This window comes from Thalassophryne amazonica, chromosome 20 (assembly GCF_902500255.1).
Source record: "Thalassophryne amazonica chromosome 20, fThaAma1.1, whole genome shotgun sequence".
Taxonomy (NCBI): Eukaryota; Metazoa; Chordata; class Actinopteri; order Batrachoidiformes; family Batrachoididae; genus Thalassophryne; species Thalassophryne amazonica.
The window spans coordinates 1,682,031-1,700,809 of NC_047122.1; the positions used below are offsets into that span (position 1 = coordinate 1,682,031).

General features: G+C 41.0%; 1 protein-coding gene across 2 annotated transcripts in view; it reads left to right on the forward strand.

Moving 5' to 3' along the window:
- Nucleotides 1–18,779, forward strand: part of LOC117501569 (retinoic acid receptor beta-like) — a 956,089-nt gene that overhangs the window by 468,379 nt on the left and 468,931 nt on the right. For both annotated transcript variants that reach the window (XM_034160474.1, XM_034160475.1), the window contains exon 3: nt 170–311. In XM_034160474.1, coding sequence (XP_034016365.1) covers nt 170–311 — 142 coding nt within the window. The remainder of the gene's footprint in view (nt 1–169; nt 312–18,779) is intronic.

Genomic DNA, 18,779 nt, shown 5'->3' on the forward strand with positions numbered 1-18,779 from the left:
TATTTCACACATGTTAATTTGTTTAGGCCATTTCAAATACAAATAAAAAATAAATAAATCTAAAATTATCTTCTGTAAACTCAAACTGAAAGCAATGTCTACAAATGCATATAAAACAACTTGATATATACAGCCTCTCTGTATCTTCTCCTGTCTGTGTTTTCTTCAGGGATTTTTCCGCAGAAGCATCCAGAAGAACATGGTGTACACGTGTCACCGTGACAAGAACTGCATTATTAACAAAGTGACGAGGAACCGCTGCCAGTACTGCCGCCTGCAGAAGTGCTTCACAGTCGGAATGTCCAAAGAGTGTGAGTTTGAACCCCATCTTCAGGAGCAGCAAAGGTTTAGGCTTCTTTTCCCTTCTGACAACCAACAAATTCAGCAGTAGAATGGCATCCTTTCTTTTGAAATTAAAATGTTTCATTTTCATTTTTATTTTATTTATGTAGTAGCAACAAGGAGCTGTTGCCAAGTTAAATGTAAACATAGTTTAGTAAAAGCAATAGTGAAGTGGGCTGGATTTATGCAGGAAGCACTCAGCTTGTGGTGTGTACCATAAGGATTGTTTTGGTTTTTTTTTGTTTGTTTGTTTTTTTATGATTTGATCTTTATTGATTTTTACAACACCAAATAAAACAGAAGTGCAAGATATTTACAACATACAATATAGGAAAACATTTGCACTATGACAGGGAGAAAAGAAAAAAAAGAAGAAAATAATAATAAACAACTGAAAACAAACACACACAAAAACACCCAGTGATGGAATCTATAACGAGTAGCCAGTCTCGCCATTTTACACCCGCCTGTTTAAACTGGCAAGGTAGGAGTCCCACTTCAAGTGAAAACTATCTTTTTTGTCCAGAAGTTTAAATGAAAGGCCCTCCAGAGCAGCTAGTTTACCCAGCTCCTTGTGCCATAATGCCACCGATGGGGCAGAGGAAGATTTCCAATGGGAGGTTATAAGTTTACGGCCCACCATCAGGGCCGTCTGGGCCCACTCGGCATCATGGGAGGGAAGGGAGTCAAGAACAGAAGGATCACCCAGTGTAAATAATCTCTGGGAGAAGGGTACATCATGTTTAATGACCTGCATAACATATTGATGAACTTCCCCCCAAAAATCCTGGATCTTAGGACAGCTCCATATCATGTGGATAAGTGTACCCTTCCCTCCTCTGCACTTCCAGCAAATGGGAGATTGAGCTAATTTCACTCTGTACAATTTATAAGGTGTCCAGTAAATCCTATTCAGTATTTTAAATTGTACAAGACGTGTCCTTAGCTCCCTTGACAATTTTTTACCATTTCGCAAAACTCTAACCCATTCAGCATCAGTAAAATGAGTATTGAGATCCATTTCCCATGCTAACTTAAGGGTCGAGGGGCTCTTTTCCAAACTCCCAAGAAGTATTGAATAATACACCGAAGCCCTAAAACCCTTTCCAAACACCTCCAGCGCTTGGGTAAACCAATCTACATCATAGGGAGGACAAGTAAGCGATTCAAAGGTGTGGCACAACAAATGTCACAGTTGTAGGTATCTCCAGAATTGATTTTGAGGTAATCCAAATTGTGTACAAAGGTCTGTGAATGATTTAAAAGTTCCCCCTTCATACAGATCTCTCAAAACCAAGATCCCCCTCTCTACCCAGGAGCCCCAAATAAATGGAGATTTTTCAATACACATACTTGGGTTATGCCAAATAGAGGCAGCCATATGGAGATTAGGGTTAAAACCCAATCAAAGTGCAACCCTCTTCCAAACATATTGCAAGAAGGACACAATGGGGTGGGTTCTACATTTAGAGGGGAGTCTTATGGTAACAAAGTGCAGAGGGGGGAGGGACCCACATAGGTAACTTTCGAGAGAATACCAAGGGGGAGCTCTTTCAGGAGGAAGAGCCCAGTGAATCAAATGCCTAAGGCTAAAAGCATAATGATAAAACTGTTGTGAAAGTGTCGTGACACGGACCCACAACAGGGGGCGTTAATGAACGGACAATGGATAAGCCAAAAAGTAACAATTTAATGTTGTGAATCGCACAACGAAGTACAGACAATAACAATATGGTGGAATGTCAATTATACACAAGGTGACGTGTGGGCAGGCTCGATGATAGAAGACGTCTGGCGAGAGAAGAGCCGGATCCCACACAGCTTCCACCACCAATGGATCTGAAGAACACCGGAGCCGCCAAGCCCTGCGCCCCAGGTGGCCACTGTCTTCAGCAGTCAGACCCGGTACTGCTGGCAGAGAACAGAGACAGTCCTGATGAGTGTGAGTTCGCACACTCAGTAATCCCACAGTCAGTGTTTAGTTAGGAGGGAGCACCTCCACCTCCAATCACACACTCGTGCAGCTCCTGTCTAACCACTTATCTGGTTTGGGGTGTGAGGCGAAGCCGTCGCTGATCACACCAAACGCCAATCCCACAGATAAGGACACACCACAGGAAAACAGCTGCAAAGAAGTTCAGATTGTTACTTTGTAAGTCAGCAGAGAAGTTACCTGATTGGTAGCTGATTTCTCGGCGGGGAGGTGGAGTTGCAGTCCGGCCTTTATGGTGGTGGTGATGTGTAGTGGATGAGTGACAGCTGGTACGGATGATGAGTGACAGCTGTCACTCCCGGTCGCTCCGACGCCCTCTCGTGCTTGAAGCCCGCACTTCAAGCAGGGCGCCATCTTGTGGTGGTGGGCCAGCAGTACCTCCTCTTCAGCGGCCCACACAACAAAAACAACAGATTCGGAACCCAGAGTCCACCTTTGTCTGTTTGTTTCTGTAAACTCCTCAGTTTCAATCTAGGACGCTTTTTGTTCCATAAAAAAGTGTTACATAACTTATCAAAATAATGAAAATAACACAGTGGGATCTTCACAGGGAGAGTCTGTAAAAGAAAATTGAATCTTGGTGCACAAATCATCTTAATAACATTAACCCTGCCCCAGAGAGACAAAAAGAGAGGGGACCATCTTTCTATGTCAGCCGACATTCTGGTCAATAAAGGCTCATTGTTAACCCGAATTAAATCTGAGAGTGAGTGGGGAAATAGGATTCCAAGATATTTAATTCCAGACTGTGGCCAAGCAATGTCACCTAATGTAAACAGTGTCTTAGGGCAATAAGATGTCAAGGGCAGAGCTTCTGATTTTGTCCAATTAACCCTATAGCCAGATAAACTAGAAAACTGATCAATCATTTTAAAGAGTGTGGGTATGGACTAATGTGGCTGCGTGACTAATAGCAGAGCATCATCGGCATATAACATGATCTTATGAGTGCTACCATTAATTTGAAGACCAGGAAAGTGGGGTTCTTTGCGAATAGAGGCTACTAATGGTTCTAAAGCCAAAGTAGAGAAGAAGAGTTCTTCTCTACAAGAGTCAAGACAGAAGTCAGACCACCAGAGCAAGAATTTTAGCTGAGGAAGCTTCTGCGATTTGAAGCAAAACGTCCTTGCGTCAAGCAACCCAGTCCAGTCGAAGATTCAAGCTTCTCTACTATGGAAACCTCCTGGACAACTGAGAGCCTACACAGAAACATTCTAAAGCCAAAGCAAAAAGCAGAGGGCTCAAAGGACAGCCCTGACGTGTGCCTCTATGGAGCTTGAACGGTCGTGAAATAACCCGGTTTGTTGTTACAGAGGCGTTGGGATCATTATATAGGAGCTTAATCCAGGAAAGGAACATTTGACCAAGCCCAAAGGCCTCTAGGGTGGCTAGAAGGTAATGCCACTCTACCCTATCAAATGCTTTTTCGGCATCTAGGGAGAGGGCCGCAGCTGGATCAGAAAGGAGCATCATTCTGGATAGCCCACATGACATCAATTAAACGCCTAATATTATCTGCTGCGCTATGGGACCGAATAAATCCCAGTTGATCGGGGTTGTATAAGGCTGGCTATTACATTGTCCAATCTCATAGCTAAAATTTTTGAGAGAATCTTGCATTCACAATTAATTAAGCTAATCGGCCTATAATTTTTTGCATTCTAAAGGGTCCCTATCACTCTTTAATATAAGTGTAATTAGAGCCTCAGTCAATATTGGTGGGAGATGCCCACAATTCAATGCCTCAATGTACATCTCTAACAGCATAGAAGAGAGCTCATCTGCAAAAGTTATATAGAATTCTGCAATGAAACCGTCAGGTCCAGGAGCTTTTCCGGATGGGAGACTTTTAATAGCCTTCACTATCTCTTCTCTAGTAAGGGGAGCATCAAGTCTGTCTGCTTGTTCCTTAGAAAGAGAAGGCAAAGAAAGGGAAGACAAGAAGTGTTGAATCGCTTGCTGCTCAGCTTGTATTTCCGATGAGTAGAGTTCAATATAAAAGTCCCTAAACGTGTTGTTAATGTCATTGGGTTCAAACACCAGAGTCCCATTCTGTGATCTAATTGCTGGGATTGCACTTTGGGCCTCTTTCATCTTAATGTATCTGGCCAACATTTTACCAGCTTTGTCACCCTCCTCAAACTGTTTGTGCCTAAGATGGAACAGAGAGAATTCAACTTTCTGTGTCAGAATTGAGTTCCGTTCATACTTGAGTTTAACCAGAAAGGACAAATTGGCTGAGCTCATATCTTGTTTAAATGCAGTTTCAGCTACTGCAATATCCCTCTCCAAATCGAGTTGTTTGGCATTGTTAGACTTTTTTCTAAATGAAGCATATTGAATAATATGACCTTTAATGAATGTCTTAAAAGCCTCCCATGCCACACTAGTAGAGGACACAGATGGCCAGTTAGTCTCCAGATATAGAGCAATCTCTGCCTTTAAAGAGGACACGAAATCAGGATTAAGGAGAAGGCTCGAATTGAGCCTTCATCTAGGGGACCTGCGAGAGTAGCAAGGTAGGGCCACCTGCATGAAAACTGGAGCATGATCAGAGAGGAATATACTGCCAATAGAGCTGGAGTTTACTGAGGAGACAAAAGTTTTCGAGACCAAAAAATAATCAATCCTGGACATGACATTATGGGGGGAAGAGTAGACGGTATAATCTCTAGAGGAAGGATTAAACAGACGCCAAATATCCACTAGGCCAAGAGCGTTGCATATGCCCTGTATTGCAGAGCTCGACTTGGGCCGATGTTGTGACGGGGTGCTGCGATCAAGAATATTATCCATAACCTGATTGAAATCCCAACCTATCCAAATGGGGTAATCACCCATTTCACTAAGCCTATGCTCCAGCTGTCCAAAAAATAAAGGATCGTTAACATTTGGAGTATAGACATTAGCTATTATCACTTTATGGCCTTGTATCTCAGCAAGAAGCAGCAGAAACCTCCCCACATCATCTATGACCTCCTTAACACACTTAAACTCCAAATTTTTGTGAATTAAAATTAGCACTCCCCTACTCTGACTATTCCTGCAAGATACAAAGGCCTGACCCACCCAGTCGCTACAGAGTTTTTTTGATTCACTAATTACAAGATGGGTTTCCTGAAGAAGGGCTATATCAACTTTTTTGGATTTAATAAATGTGATAATCTTTTTTCCTCTTAATTGGGTGGTTAAGGCCCTTAACATTCCAAGAAATTAAATTTAAAGAGCCCAGACTGTCAGCTGACATCACAAGCAGTTAGCAATGTACATACTCACAAAGCATCACAACTAATTACTTTAATCTTCACTGGGTGTTGAGTAACAAAGAAAATTACAAGTAAGAACATACACAACAATAAATAGGAAAACCAGTTCCCCTCAAAATAGTCCTCCACAGGTGCTCCAGAACTGCATCAACTAAAACAAAAAGCCTTGGGACTGTGACTATAAATAGTGTAACAGACTAAAGAAGAGCAGTCATGCAGCAACAGTATCATCATAAAATAAGGAGTAATAAAACTTAATATCTAGCAAGAAGCCTAAAATTATAAAATTAAAATCCGTAAATATCGAATAAAGACCAAAATAATATCCTCCTGCAAAATCAATATTACCAGGAAAAATAAAAAACTCAGTGCGTTATATCAATCAATTCAATCAATTTTTTTTATATAGCGCCAAATCACAACAAACAGTTGCCCCCAAGGCGCCTTATATTGTAAGGCAAAGCCATACAATAATGATGTAAAACCCCAACGGTCAAAACAACCCCCTGTGAGCAAGCACTTGGCTACAGTGGGAAGGAAAAACTCCCTTTTAACAGGAAGAAACCTCCAGCAGAACCAGGCTCAGGGAGGGGCAGTCTTCTGCTGGGACTGGTTGGGGCTGAGGGAGAGAACCAGGAAAAAGACATGCTGTGGAGGGGAGCAGAGATCAATCACTAATGATTAAATGCAGAGTGGTGCATACAGAGCAAAAAGAGAAAGAAACAGTGCATCATGGGAACCCCCCAGCAGTCTACGTCTATAGCAGCATAACTAAGGGATGGTTCAGGGTCACCTGATCCAGCCCTAACTATAAGCTTTAGCAAAAAGGAAAGTTTTAAGCCTAATCTTAAAAGTAGAGAGGGTGTCTGTCTCCCTGATCTGAATTGGGAGCTGGTTCCACAGGAGAGGAGCCTGAAAGCTGAAGGCTCTGCCTCCCATTCTACTCTTACAAACCCTAGGAACTACAAGTAAGCCTGCAGTCTGAGAGCGAAGCGCTCTATTGGGGTGATATGGTACTACGAGGTCCCTAAGATAAGATGGGACCTGATTATTCAAAACCTTATAAGTAAGAAGAAGAATTTTAAATTCTATTCTAGAATTAACAGGAAGCCAATGAAGAGAGGCCAATATGGGTGAGATATGCTCTCTCCTTCTAGTCCCCGTCAGGACTCTAGCTGCAGCATTTTGAATTAACTGAAGGCTTTTTAGGGAACTTTTAGGACAACCTGATAATAATGAATTACAATAGTCCAGCCTATAGGAAATAAATGCATGAATTAGTTTTTCAGCATCACTCTGAGACAAAACCTTTCTAATTTTAGAGATATTGCCTAAATGCAAAAAAGCAGTCCTACATATTTGTTTAATATGCGCTTTGAATGACATATCCTGATCAAAAATTACTCCAAGATTTCTCACAGTATTACTAGAGGTCAGGGTAATGCCATCCAGAGTAAGGATCTGGTTAGACACCATGTTTCTAAGATTTGTGGGGCCAAGTACAATAACTTCAGTTTTATCTGAGTTTAAAAGCAGGAAATTAGAGGTCATCCATGTCTTTATGTCTGTAAGACAATCCTGCAGTTTAGCTAATTGGTGTGTGTCCTCTGGCTTCATGGATAGATAAAGCTGGGTATCATCTGCGTAACAATGAAAATTTAAGCAATACCGTCTAATAATACTGCCTAAGGGAAGCATGTATAAAGTGAATAAAATTGGTCCTAGCACAGAACCTTGTGGAACTCTATAATTAACTTTAGTCTGTGAAGAAGATTCCCCATTTACATGAACAAATTGTAATCTACTAGACAAATATGATTCAAACCACCGCAGCGCAGTGCCTTTAATACCTATGGCATGCTCTAATCTCTGTAATAAAATTTTATGGTCAACAGTATCAAAAGCAGCACTGAGGTCTAACAGAACAAGCACAGAGATGAGTCCACTGTCCGAGGCCATAAGAAGATCATTTGTAACCTTCACTAATGCTGTTTCTGTACTATGATGAATTCTAAAACCTGACTGAAACTCTTCAAATAGACCATTCCTCTGCAGATGATCAGTTAGCTGTTTTACAACTACCCTTTCAAGAATTTTTGAGAGAAAAGGAAGGTTGGAGATTGGCCTATAATTAGCTAAGATAGCTGGGTCAAGTGATGGCTTTTTAAGTAATGGTTTAATTACTGCCACCTTAAAAGCCTGTGGTACATAGCCAACTAATAAAGATAGATTGATCATATTTAAGATCGAAGCATTAAATAATGGTAGGGCTTCCTTGAGCAGCCTGGTAGGAATGGGGTCTAATAGACATGTTGATGGTTTGGATGAAGTAACTAATGAAAATAACTCAGACAGAACAATCGAAGAGAAAGAGTCTAACCAAATACCGGCATCACTGAAAGCAGCCAAAGATAACGATACGTCTTTGGGATGGTTATGAGTAATTTTTTTCTCTAATAGTTAAAATTTTGTTAGCAAAGAAAGTCATGAAGTCATTACTAGTTAAAGTTAATGGAATACTCAGCTCAATAGAGCTCTGACTCTTTGTCAGCCTGGCTACAGTGCTGAAAAGAAACCTGGGGTTGTTCTTATTTTCTTCAATTAGTGATGAGTAGAAAGATGTCCTAGCTTTACGGAGGGCTTTTTTATAGAGCAACAGACTCTTTTTCCAGGCTAAGTGAAGATCTTCTAAATTAGTGAGACGCCATTTCCTCTCCAACTTACGGGTTATCTGCTTTAAGCTACGAGTTTGTGAGTTATACCACAGAGTCAGGCACTTCTGATTTAAAGCTCTCTTTTTCAGAGGAGCTACAGCATCCAAAGTTGTCTTCAATGAGGATGTAAAACTATTGACGAGATATTCTATCTCACTTACAGAGTTTAGGTAGCTACTCTGCACTGTGTTGTTATATGGCATTAGAGAACATAAAGAAGGAATCATATCCTTAAACCTAGTTACAGCGCTTTCTGAAAGACTTCTAGTGTAATGAAACTTATTCCCCACTGCTGGGTAGTCCATCAGAGTAAATGTAAATGTTATTAAGAAATGACCAGACAGAAGGGAGTTTTCAGGGAATACTGTTAAGTCTTCTATTTCCATACCATAAGTCAGAACAAGATCTAAGATATGATTAAAGTGGTGGGTGGACTCATTTACATTTTGAGCGAAGCCAACTGAGTCTAATAATAGATTAAATGCAGTGTTGAGGCTGTCATTCTCAGCATCTGTGTGGATGTTAAAATCGCCCACTATAATTATCTTATCTGAGCTAAGCACTAAGTCAGACAAAAGGTCTGAAAATTCACAGAGAAACTCACAGTAACGACCAGGAGGATGATAGATAATAACAAATAAAACTGGTTTTTGGGACTTCCAATTTGGATGGACAAGACTAAGAGTCAAGCTTTCAAATGAATTAAAGGTCTGTCTGGGTTTTTGATTAATTAATAAGCTGGAATGGAAGATTGCTGCTAATCCTCCGCCTCGGCCCGTGCTACGAGCGTTCTGGCAGTTAGTGTGACTCGGGGGTGTTGACTCATTTAAACTAACATATTGCTTGCTTGACTCTACTGGTGGTTGGCTCTCACTGCGGTATTGTATCACTTCCTGTTCCGGAGCACAGCGGTGTTTTTCTGTATCTGTTAGCTGTTTAATCTGTGCAGTTAGATTGATCTAGTTATCTAGATTACGATTTGTTTCCCAGTGTAATCTTTACGTGCCTTAACTAAAGCACTCCTTCTGCTGAATCACCTCTAAATTATTTACACATTATTCACTTTGCGTGTTTTTAGGAATCCGCTAGCTTAGCGTAGCTACTAGCTCTTAGCCGATTTAGCATGGCGGCTTCTCCTGTCTCTCCCGCACTTTTCTGCTCTGGGTGTGAAATGTTTAGTTATTCCTCGGCCTCCTTTAGCAGTAACGGTACTTGTAATAAGTGTAGCTTATTCGTATCTTTGGAGGCCAGGCTGGGCGAATTGGAGACTCGGCTCCGCACCGTGGAAAATTCTACAGCTAGCCAGGCCCCTGTAGTCGGTGCGGACCAAGGTAGCTTAGCCGCCGTTAGTTACCCCCTGGCAGATCCCGAGCAGCCGGGAAAGCAGGCTGACTGGGTGACTGTGAGGAGGAAGCGTAGCCCTAAACAGAAGCCCTGTGTACACCGCCAACCCGTTCACATCTCTAACCGTTTTTCCCCACTCGATGACACACCCGCCAAGGATCAAACTCTGGTTATTGGCGACTCTGTTTTGAGAAATGTGAAGTTAGCGACACCAGCAACCATAGTCAATTGTCTTCCGGGGGCCAGAGCAGGCGACATTGAAGGAAATTTGAAACTGCTGGCTAAGGCTAAGTGTAAATTTGGTAAGATTGTAATTCACGTCGGCAGTAATGACACCCGGTTACGCCAATCGGAGGTCACTAAAATTAACATTAAATCGGTGTGTAACTTTGCAAAAACAATGTCGGACTCTGTAGTTTTCTCTGGGCCCCTCCCCAATCGGACCGGGAGTGACATGTTTAGCTGCATGTTCTCCTTGAATTGCTGGCTGTCTGAGTGGTGTCCAAAAAATGAGGTGGGCTTCATAGATAATTGGCAAAGCTTCTGGGGAAAACCTGGTCTTGTTAGGAGAGACGGCATCCATCCCACTTTGGATGGAGCAGCTCTCATTTCTAGAAATCTGGCCAATTTTCTTAAATCCTCCAAACCGTGACTATCCAGGGTTGGGACCAGGAAGCAGAGTTGTAGTCTTACACACCTCTCTGCAGCTTCTCTCCCCCTGCCATCCCCTCATTACCCCATCCCCGTAGAGACGGTGCCTGCTCCCAGACTACCAATAACCAGCAAAAATCTATTTAAGCATAAAAATTCAAAAAGAAAAATAATATAGCACCTTCAACTGCACCACAGACTAAAACAGTTAAATGTGGTCTATTAAACATTAGGTCTCTCTCTTCTAAGTCCCTGTTGGTAAATGATATAATAATTGATCAACATATTGATTTATTCTGCCTAACAGAAACCTGGTTACAGCAGGATAAATATGTTAGTTTAAATGAGTCAACACCCCCGAGTCACACTAACTGTCAGAATGCTCGTAGCACGGGCCGAGGCGGAGGATTAGCAGCAATCTTCCATTCCAGCTTATTAATTAATCAAAAACCCAGACAGACCTTTAATTCATTTGAAAGCTTGTCTCTTAGTCTTGTCCATCCAAATTGGAAGTCCCAAAAACCAGTTTTATTTGTTATTATCTATCGTCCACCTGGTCGTTACTGTGAGTTTCTCTGTGAATTTTCAGACCTTTTGTCTGACTTAGTGCTTAGCTCAGATAAGATAATTATAGTGGGCGATTTTAACATCCACACAGATGCTGAGAATGACAGCCTCAACACTGCATTTAATCTATTATTAGACTCTATTGGCTTTGCTCAAAAAGTAAATGAGTCCACCCACCACTTTAATCATATCTTAGATCTTGTTCTGACTTATGGTATGGAAATAGAAGACTTAACAGTATTCCCTGAAAACTCCCTTCTGTCTGATCATTTCTTAATGACATTTACATTTACTCTGATGGACTACCCAGCAGTGGGGAATAAGTTTCATTACACTAGACGTCTTTCAGAAAGCGCTGTAACTAGGTTTAAGGATATGATTCCTTCTTTATGTTCTCTAATGCCATATACCAACACAGTGCAGAGTAGCTACCTAAACTCTGTAAGTGAGATAGAGTATCTCGTCAATAGTTTTATATCCTCATTGAAGACAACTTTGGATGCTGTAGCTCCTCTGAAAAAGAGAGCTTTAAATCAGAAATGCCTGACTCCGTGGTATAACTCACAAACTCGTAGCTTAAAGCAGATAACCGGTAAGTTGGAGAGGAAATGGCATCTCACTAATTTAGAAGATCATCACTTAGCCTGGAAAAAGAGTCTGTTGCTCTATAAAAAAAGCCCTCCGTAAAGCTAGGACATCTTTCTACTCATCACTAATTGAATAAAATAAGAACAACCCCAGGTTTCTTTTCAGCACTGTAGCCAGGCTGACAAAGAGTCAGAGCTCTATTGAGCCGAGTATTCCTTTAACTTTAACTAGTAATGACTTCATGACTTTCTTTGCTAATAAAATTTTAACTATTAGAGAAAAAATTACTCATAACCATCCCAAAGATGTATCGTTATCTTTGGCTGCTTTCAGTGATGCCGGTATTTGGTTAGACTCTTTCTCTCCGATTGTTCTGTCTGAGTTATTTTCATTAGTTACTTCATCCAAACCATCAACATGTTTATTAGACCCCATTCCTACCAGGCTGCTCAAGGAAGCCCTACCATTATTTAATGCTTCGATCTTAAATATGATCAATCTATCTTTGTTAGTTGGCTATGTACCACAGGCTTTTAAGGTGGCAGTAATTAAACCATTACTTAAAAAGCCATCACTTGACCCAGCTATCTTAGCTAATTATAGGCCAATCTCCAACCTTCCTTTTCTCTCAAAAATTCTTGAAAGGGTAGTTGTAAAACAGCTAACTGATCATCTGCAGAGGAAAGGTCTATTTGAAGAGTTTCAGTCAGGTTTTAGAATTCATCATAGTACAGAAACAGCATTAGTGAAGGTTACAAATGATCTTCTTATGGCCTCGGACAGTGGACTCATCTCTGTGCTTGTTCTGTTAGACCTCAGTGCTGCTTTTGATACTGTTGACCATAAAATTTTATTACAGAGATTAGAGCATGCCATAGGTATTAAAGGCACTGCGCTGCGGTGGTTTGAATCATATTTGTCTAATAGATTACAATTTGTTCATGTAAATGGGGAATCTTCTTCACAGACTAAAGTTAATTATGGAGTTCCACAAGGTTCTGTGCTAGGACCAATTTTATTCACTTTATACATGCTTCCCTTAGGCAGTATTATTAGACGGTATTGCTTAAATTTTCATTGTTACGCAGATGATACCCAGCTTTATCTATCCATGAAGCCAGAGGACACACACCAATTACCTAAACTGCAGGATTGTCTTACAGACATAAAGACATGGATGACCTCTAATTTCCTGCTTTTAAACTCAGATAAAACTGAAGTTATTGTACTTGGCCCCACAAATCTTAGAAACATGGTGTCTAACCAGATCCTTACTCTGGATGGCATTACCCTGACCTCTAGTAATACTGTGAGAAATCTTGGAGTCATTTTTGATCAGGATATGTCATTCAAAGCGCATATTAAACAAATATGTAGGACTGCTTTTTTGCATTTACGCAATATCTCTAAAATTAGAAAGGTCTTGTCTCAGAGTGATGCTGAAAAACTAATTCATGCATTTATTTCCTCTAGGCTGGACTATTGTAATTCATTATTATCAGGTTGTCCTAAAAGTTCCCTGAAAAGCCTTCAGTTAATTCAAAATGCTGCAGCTAGAGTACTGACGGGGACTAGAAGGAGAGAGCATATCTCACCCATAATGGCCTCTCTTCATTGGCTTCCTGTTAATTCTAGAATAGAATTTAAAATTCTTCTTCTTACTTATAAGGTTTTGAATAATCAGGTCCCATCTTATCTTAGGGACCTCATAGTATCATATCACCCCAATAGAGCGCTTCGCTCTCAGACTGCAGGTTTACTTGTAGTTCCTAGGGTTTGTAAGAGTAGAATGGGAGGCAGAGCCTTCAGCTTTCAGGCTCCTCTCCTGTGGAACCAGCTCCCAATTCAGATCAGGGAGACAGACACCCTCTCTACTTTTAAGATTAGGCTTAAAACTTTCCTTTTTGCTAAAGCTTATAGTTAGGGCTGGATCAGGTGACCCTGATCCATCCCTTAGTTATGCTGCTATAGACGTAGACTGCTGGGGGGTTCCCATGATGCACTGTTTCTTTCTCTTTTTGCTCTGTATGCACCACTCTGCATTTAATCATTAGTGATCGATCTCTGCTCCCCTCCACAGCATGTCTTTTTCCTGGTTCTCTCCCTCAGCCCCAACCCGTCCCAGCAGAAGACTGCCCCTCCCTGAGCCTGGTTCTGCTGGAGGTTTCTTCCTGTTAAAAGGGAGTTTTTCCTTCCCACTGTAGCCAAGTGCTTGCTCACAGGGGGTCGTTTTGACCGTTGGGGTTTTACATAATTATTGTATGGCCTTGCCTTACAATATAAAGCGCCTTGGGGCAACTGTTTGTTGTGATTTGGCGCTATATAAAAAAAAAATGATTGATTGATTGATAATTTATGATGATGATGATGATGATTATTATTATTATTTGATTTAATTATGGGGGCTGGGACTTTTTTCCAACACTATACAATAGGAAAAAGTAGAGTAACACACTTCTAGAGGCTGTATATCATAAGTAGTATTTACAAAAACAATATTTGTATAACAATGAAATGTTTCATTTAGTCATTTCTGCTCATCAGTTAGTGCCAAAAGAAAATATATAAAATGTGACACCAAAACCTCTCTGAAAATGCCACAACACAATTGTGGGTCCATTTTCCACCACACTATATGTATGAAGGTGTAACATTGAGAACAAAGTTGGGACCCCAGCACAGAGCTCAGACCAGGTGGAGAAAGTCCAGATTTCTTTATTTACACTTACAGGATCAGTCCAGGAACAATAACATAAATAATAATTCAGTTCAAACAAGGTGACAGTCAGAGGGAGGCAGCAGAAAGTCCTCCAAAGACTTTCAGAGCTTTTCATACCAGATGATCAGTCCAAACAACAGGCAAAAACTCAGCAACAAATATAATCAGTAATGGTCTGTAACAGGAAGGCAGTAATGGAGAACATGACAAGATATGGTAAAATCAATACACCAAAGGTGAGAAGACAGGGACCCACTAAAATACTGATAATTAATGACAGCTGCAGAAATTATTCTGATTGAACTCCATGTGAGATGATGACAGTTGGTGACAGCTGACGGCACAATGGGAAAGGAAGCCAGAGACCAGAGAGGCAGAGAGAAAGAGAGGAAGAGGACAAAGGGACCAGGACAGACGAGACTGAAAACAGGAATGACAATATGATAGTTGACTTACAACAAAGAGGACTTAACCAGACTAGCAAACTATCCGCTCTACGGGCGGGAACTTTGCTAGGTGAAGATTTTGAATGCTGAAATCATTTCGGCATTATGCAGGAACAAAGGGATGGAAGGACATTTCACATGCTTGTCCAGATGGTGGCAGTAATGCAGTTGTCGGTCTGGCACCTGTCATAAAATTTCATAGAAGAAGAAGAAGAGTTGTGGCTGGTTAGCATACTAATACTTTAGTCTGAGATGATAGTACCTAATTCTGCACACCTATGAAGGATATGTGAAATAAACCCCGCTATGTTACTCCATAGTCTAGATGACAGAAAGAAAATCACAGTGATCAGATGAGCCGTTTTGGCACAATGCAGGATCAGATGGACAGAAAGATGGATATTTGGTGAATTATACTATAGATGACATGGAAAATAATAGTCAGATGTTAGCTAGTTGTAGTTGACTATTATGACTAGTTGTCCCATCCCTAGTGGACATCACATCACCGTGATCTCTGGCTAGGTGGCTTTTTTTCTTGCATCTGGGGGTCCTCAAAGGTTGACCAACAGTGAACAGAATCTGTTCTGGTGCACTCACCAAATTTCAACCAAAACTAAACCAGCTGTTAACCTGAAGCATTGGTTTCCAGCTGGAACCAAAAAATATCTATTTTTTAGCAAGCATGGCTGTCTTTTGATGACATCCTTGATAACAGTAGTTCAGCTCAAAACGTGTGGAAACTCGGCCTGGTACCCTCGGTGGCACCAAGATTTCTATTCCCCTGAACCACATCAGGTCAAGAACCAGGCCTAAGGGAGGGGACTTTCAATCATTTCATGAATTGTGACTGAGTGAATAATCAAAAACATGTAGACTCACTTACATTGTTCCTTTTCACTTCAGAGAGCAGGCATTCTGTGCTGTCAGTGTGTTCGTGTTTTATTTCACTTTCATTCATTGAAAGCGTTTGCATTTCACAGGTTATTGGCATCCTTTGATTGCATCAGCATTTGTAGCCCAAGTCCACTTCATGCTCCATTAGCCTCAGAGGAAACCATTCCTTTCTCTTATGCTGTTTCACACCACAAAAGAGGAGTCAAGGAAAAGATGATGTCTTGATATCCTCCGGCTGAACCCCCCGCAGAGCCACGGATGACAACAGCTACAGTTCTCTTTTCTATATTCATTGATGGAGTTGATGAACTCCAGCATTTAGCTGATGTCATGGAGATTCACTGGGCTAGTCCACACATTCTGGATTTCAAAACATGAACCTGCAATTTGTGTTGGACAAGTAGAAAATGCTGAAGATGGTACAAAGGTCAATTGGTTATCCTACAAAATAATATCACTCTCTGCAGACCACACACAATGACTGTTTCACATGACTTGCTAGAGGCAGACCTTCAAGGACTGTCTGCACGAAGGACCTTTGTTTTATGCTGTTTTATGCCACTACTTCATGTGAGTGATTTTTGACACATCTAGTTCACATACACACACACACACACACACACATTGAAATCAACCAAAATGCAGAGGAAGTAAGTTCTACATAGGCCACTCTGATGCAGGTTATTTCTCCAGCCAAGAATGGTACCAATTTACAGCTGTGTGGACTGAAACCAGGTAGTACAAGTGTCTTTTCCAAGGATGGAAACACGTAGCACGAGCGGGATTCTAACTCAGTTCTACATATTGGTGTAGCAGCTTTGCTCTACATTGTGATTTTTGACATCTCCTCCCACTCGCTCCACTCAGGATGTGAACTCACAATGATGGGAGGCGTACTCTCTAACCAGATGGCCAAAAGTGACCAGAGAATCCTTTTAGCTGTTGGGGAGTGAGGTTTGCTGACTCCTGCTGGCCTCCGTCACATTGGCAGGCCACTTCCTGATCCACTGAGCAGGCAAACATTCAAAAATGTGATATTGGCCTGAAGGCCTTGTGTCCCCCGTTGCAGAAATGTGTGTTGTCCCTTACCTTTGTGTGAGTGGGCAATATTTTCATGTAGCCATGTCATAATAACAAGAATGTAACAAGAGAACTTCAGACTGCATTGTAATAATCACCATGGAGAGTTTTCTAGGTTTTATTGAGGAGACTACATTCAGAGAACAAAGGAAACCAAGAACAATTTGTAAGTCAGTGCTGGAGTAGGAACATGATCAAGATCATCTGCAAATGAAATCACTGGAAATTTATAGAGATTGGTGTTCAATACACAAGGAAAGAACGTTTGACTCTGTGACCTTCAAAACTAGGTAGAATAGAACAGAACACAGCCTTTACATGTATCAAAATGTGTCCTCTGCATGTAACCATCCTAATTACAGCTAGACACAATCCAACCACAATCAATCAATCAATCAATCAATTTTTTATATAGCGCCAAATCACAACAAACAGTTGCCCCAAGGCACTTTATATTGTAAGGCAAAAGCCATACAATAATTACAGAAAAACCCCAACGGTCAAAACAACCCCCTATGAGCAAGCACTTGGCGACAGTGGGAAGGAAAAACTCCCTTTTAACAGGAAGAAACCTCCAGCAGAACCAGGCTCAGGGAGGGGCAGTCTTCTGCTGGGACTGGTTGGGGCTGAGGGAGAGAACCAGGAAAAGGACATGCTGTGGAGGGGAGCAGAGATCGATCACTAATGATTAAATGCAGAGTGGTGCATACAGAGCAAAAAGAGAAAGAAACACTCAGTGCATCATGGGAACCCCCCAGCAGTCTACGTCTATAGTAGCATAACTAAGGGATGGTTCAGGGTCACCTGATCCAGCCCTAACTATAAGCTTTAGCAAAAAGGAAAGTTTTAAGCCTAATCTTAAAAGTAGAGAGGGTGTCTGTCTCCCTGATCTGAATTGGGAGCTGGTTCCACAGGAGAGGAGCCTGAAAGCTGAAGGCTCTGCCTCCCATTCTACTCTTACAAACCCTAGGAACTACAAGTAAGCCTGCAGTCTGAGAGCGAAGCGCTCTATTGGGGTGATATGGTACTATGAGGTCCCTAAGATAAGATGGGACCTGATTATTCAAAACCTTATAAGTAAGAAGAAGAATTTTAAATTCTATTCTAGAATTAACAGGAAGCCAATGAAGAGAGGCCAATATGGGTGAGATATGCTCTCTCCTTCTAGTCCCTGTCAGTACTCTAGCTGCAGCATTTTGAATTAACTGAAGGCTTTTCAGGGAACTTTTAGGACAACCTGATAATAATGCATTACAATAGTCCAGCCTAGAGGAAATAAATGCATGAATTAGCTTTTCAGCATCACTCTGAGACAAGACCTTTCTAATTTTAGAGATCTTGCGCAAATGCAAAAAAGCAGTCCAACATATTTGATTAATATGCGCATTGAAGGACATATCCTGATCAAAAATTACTGGAGGTAAGGGTAATGCCATCCAGAGTAAGGATCTGGTTAGACACCATGTTTCTAAGATTTGTGGGGCCAAGTACAATAAATTCAGTTTTATCTGAATTTAAAAGCAGGAAATTAGAGGTTATCCATGTCTTTATGTCTGAAAGACAATCCTGCAGTTTAACTAATTGGTGTGTGTCCTCTGGCTTCATGGATAGATAAAGCTGGGTATCATCTGTGTAACAATGAAAATTTAAGCAATGTTTTCTAATAATACTGCCTAAGGGAAGCATGTATAAAGTGAATAAAATTGGTCCTAGCACAGAACCTTGTGGAACTCCATAATTAACCTTAGTCCATGAAGAAGACTCCCCATTTACATGAACAAATTGTAATCCATTAGATAAATATGATTCAAACCACTGCTGCACAGTGCCTTTAATACCTATGGCATGCTCTATTCTCTGTAATAAAATTTTATGGTCAACAGTATCAAAAGCAGCACTGAGGTCTAACAGGACAAGCACAGAGATGAGTCCACTGTCTGAGGCCATAAGAAGATCATTTGTAACCTTCACCAATGCTGTTTCTGTACTATGATGAATTCTGAAACCTGACTAAAACTCTTCAAATAGACCATTCCTCTGCAGATGATCAGTTAGCTGTTTTACAACTACCCTTTCAAGAATTTTTGAGAGAAAAGGAAGGTTGGAGATTGGCCTATAATTAGCTAAGATAGCTGGGTCAAGTGATGGCTTTTTAAGTAATGGTTTAATTAC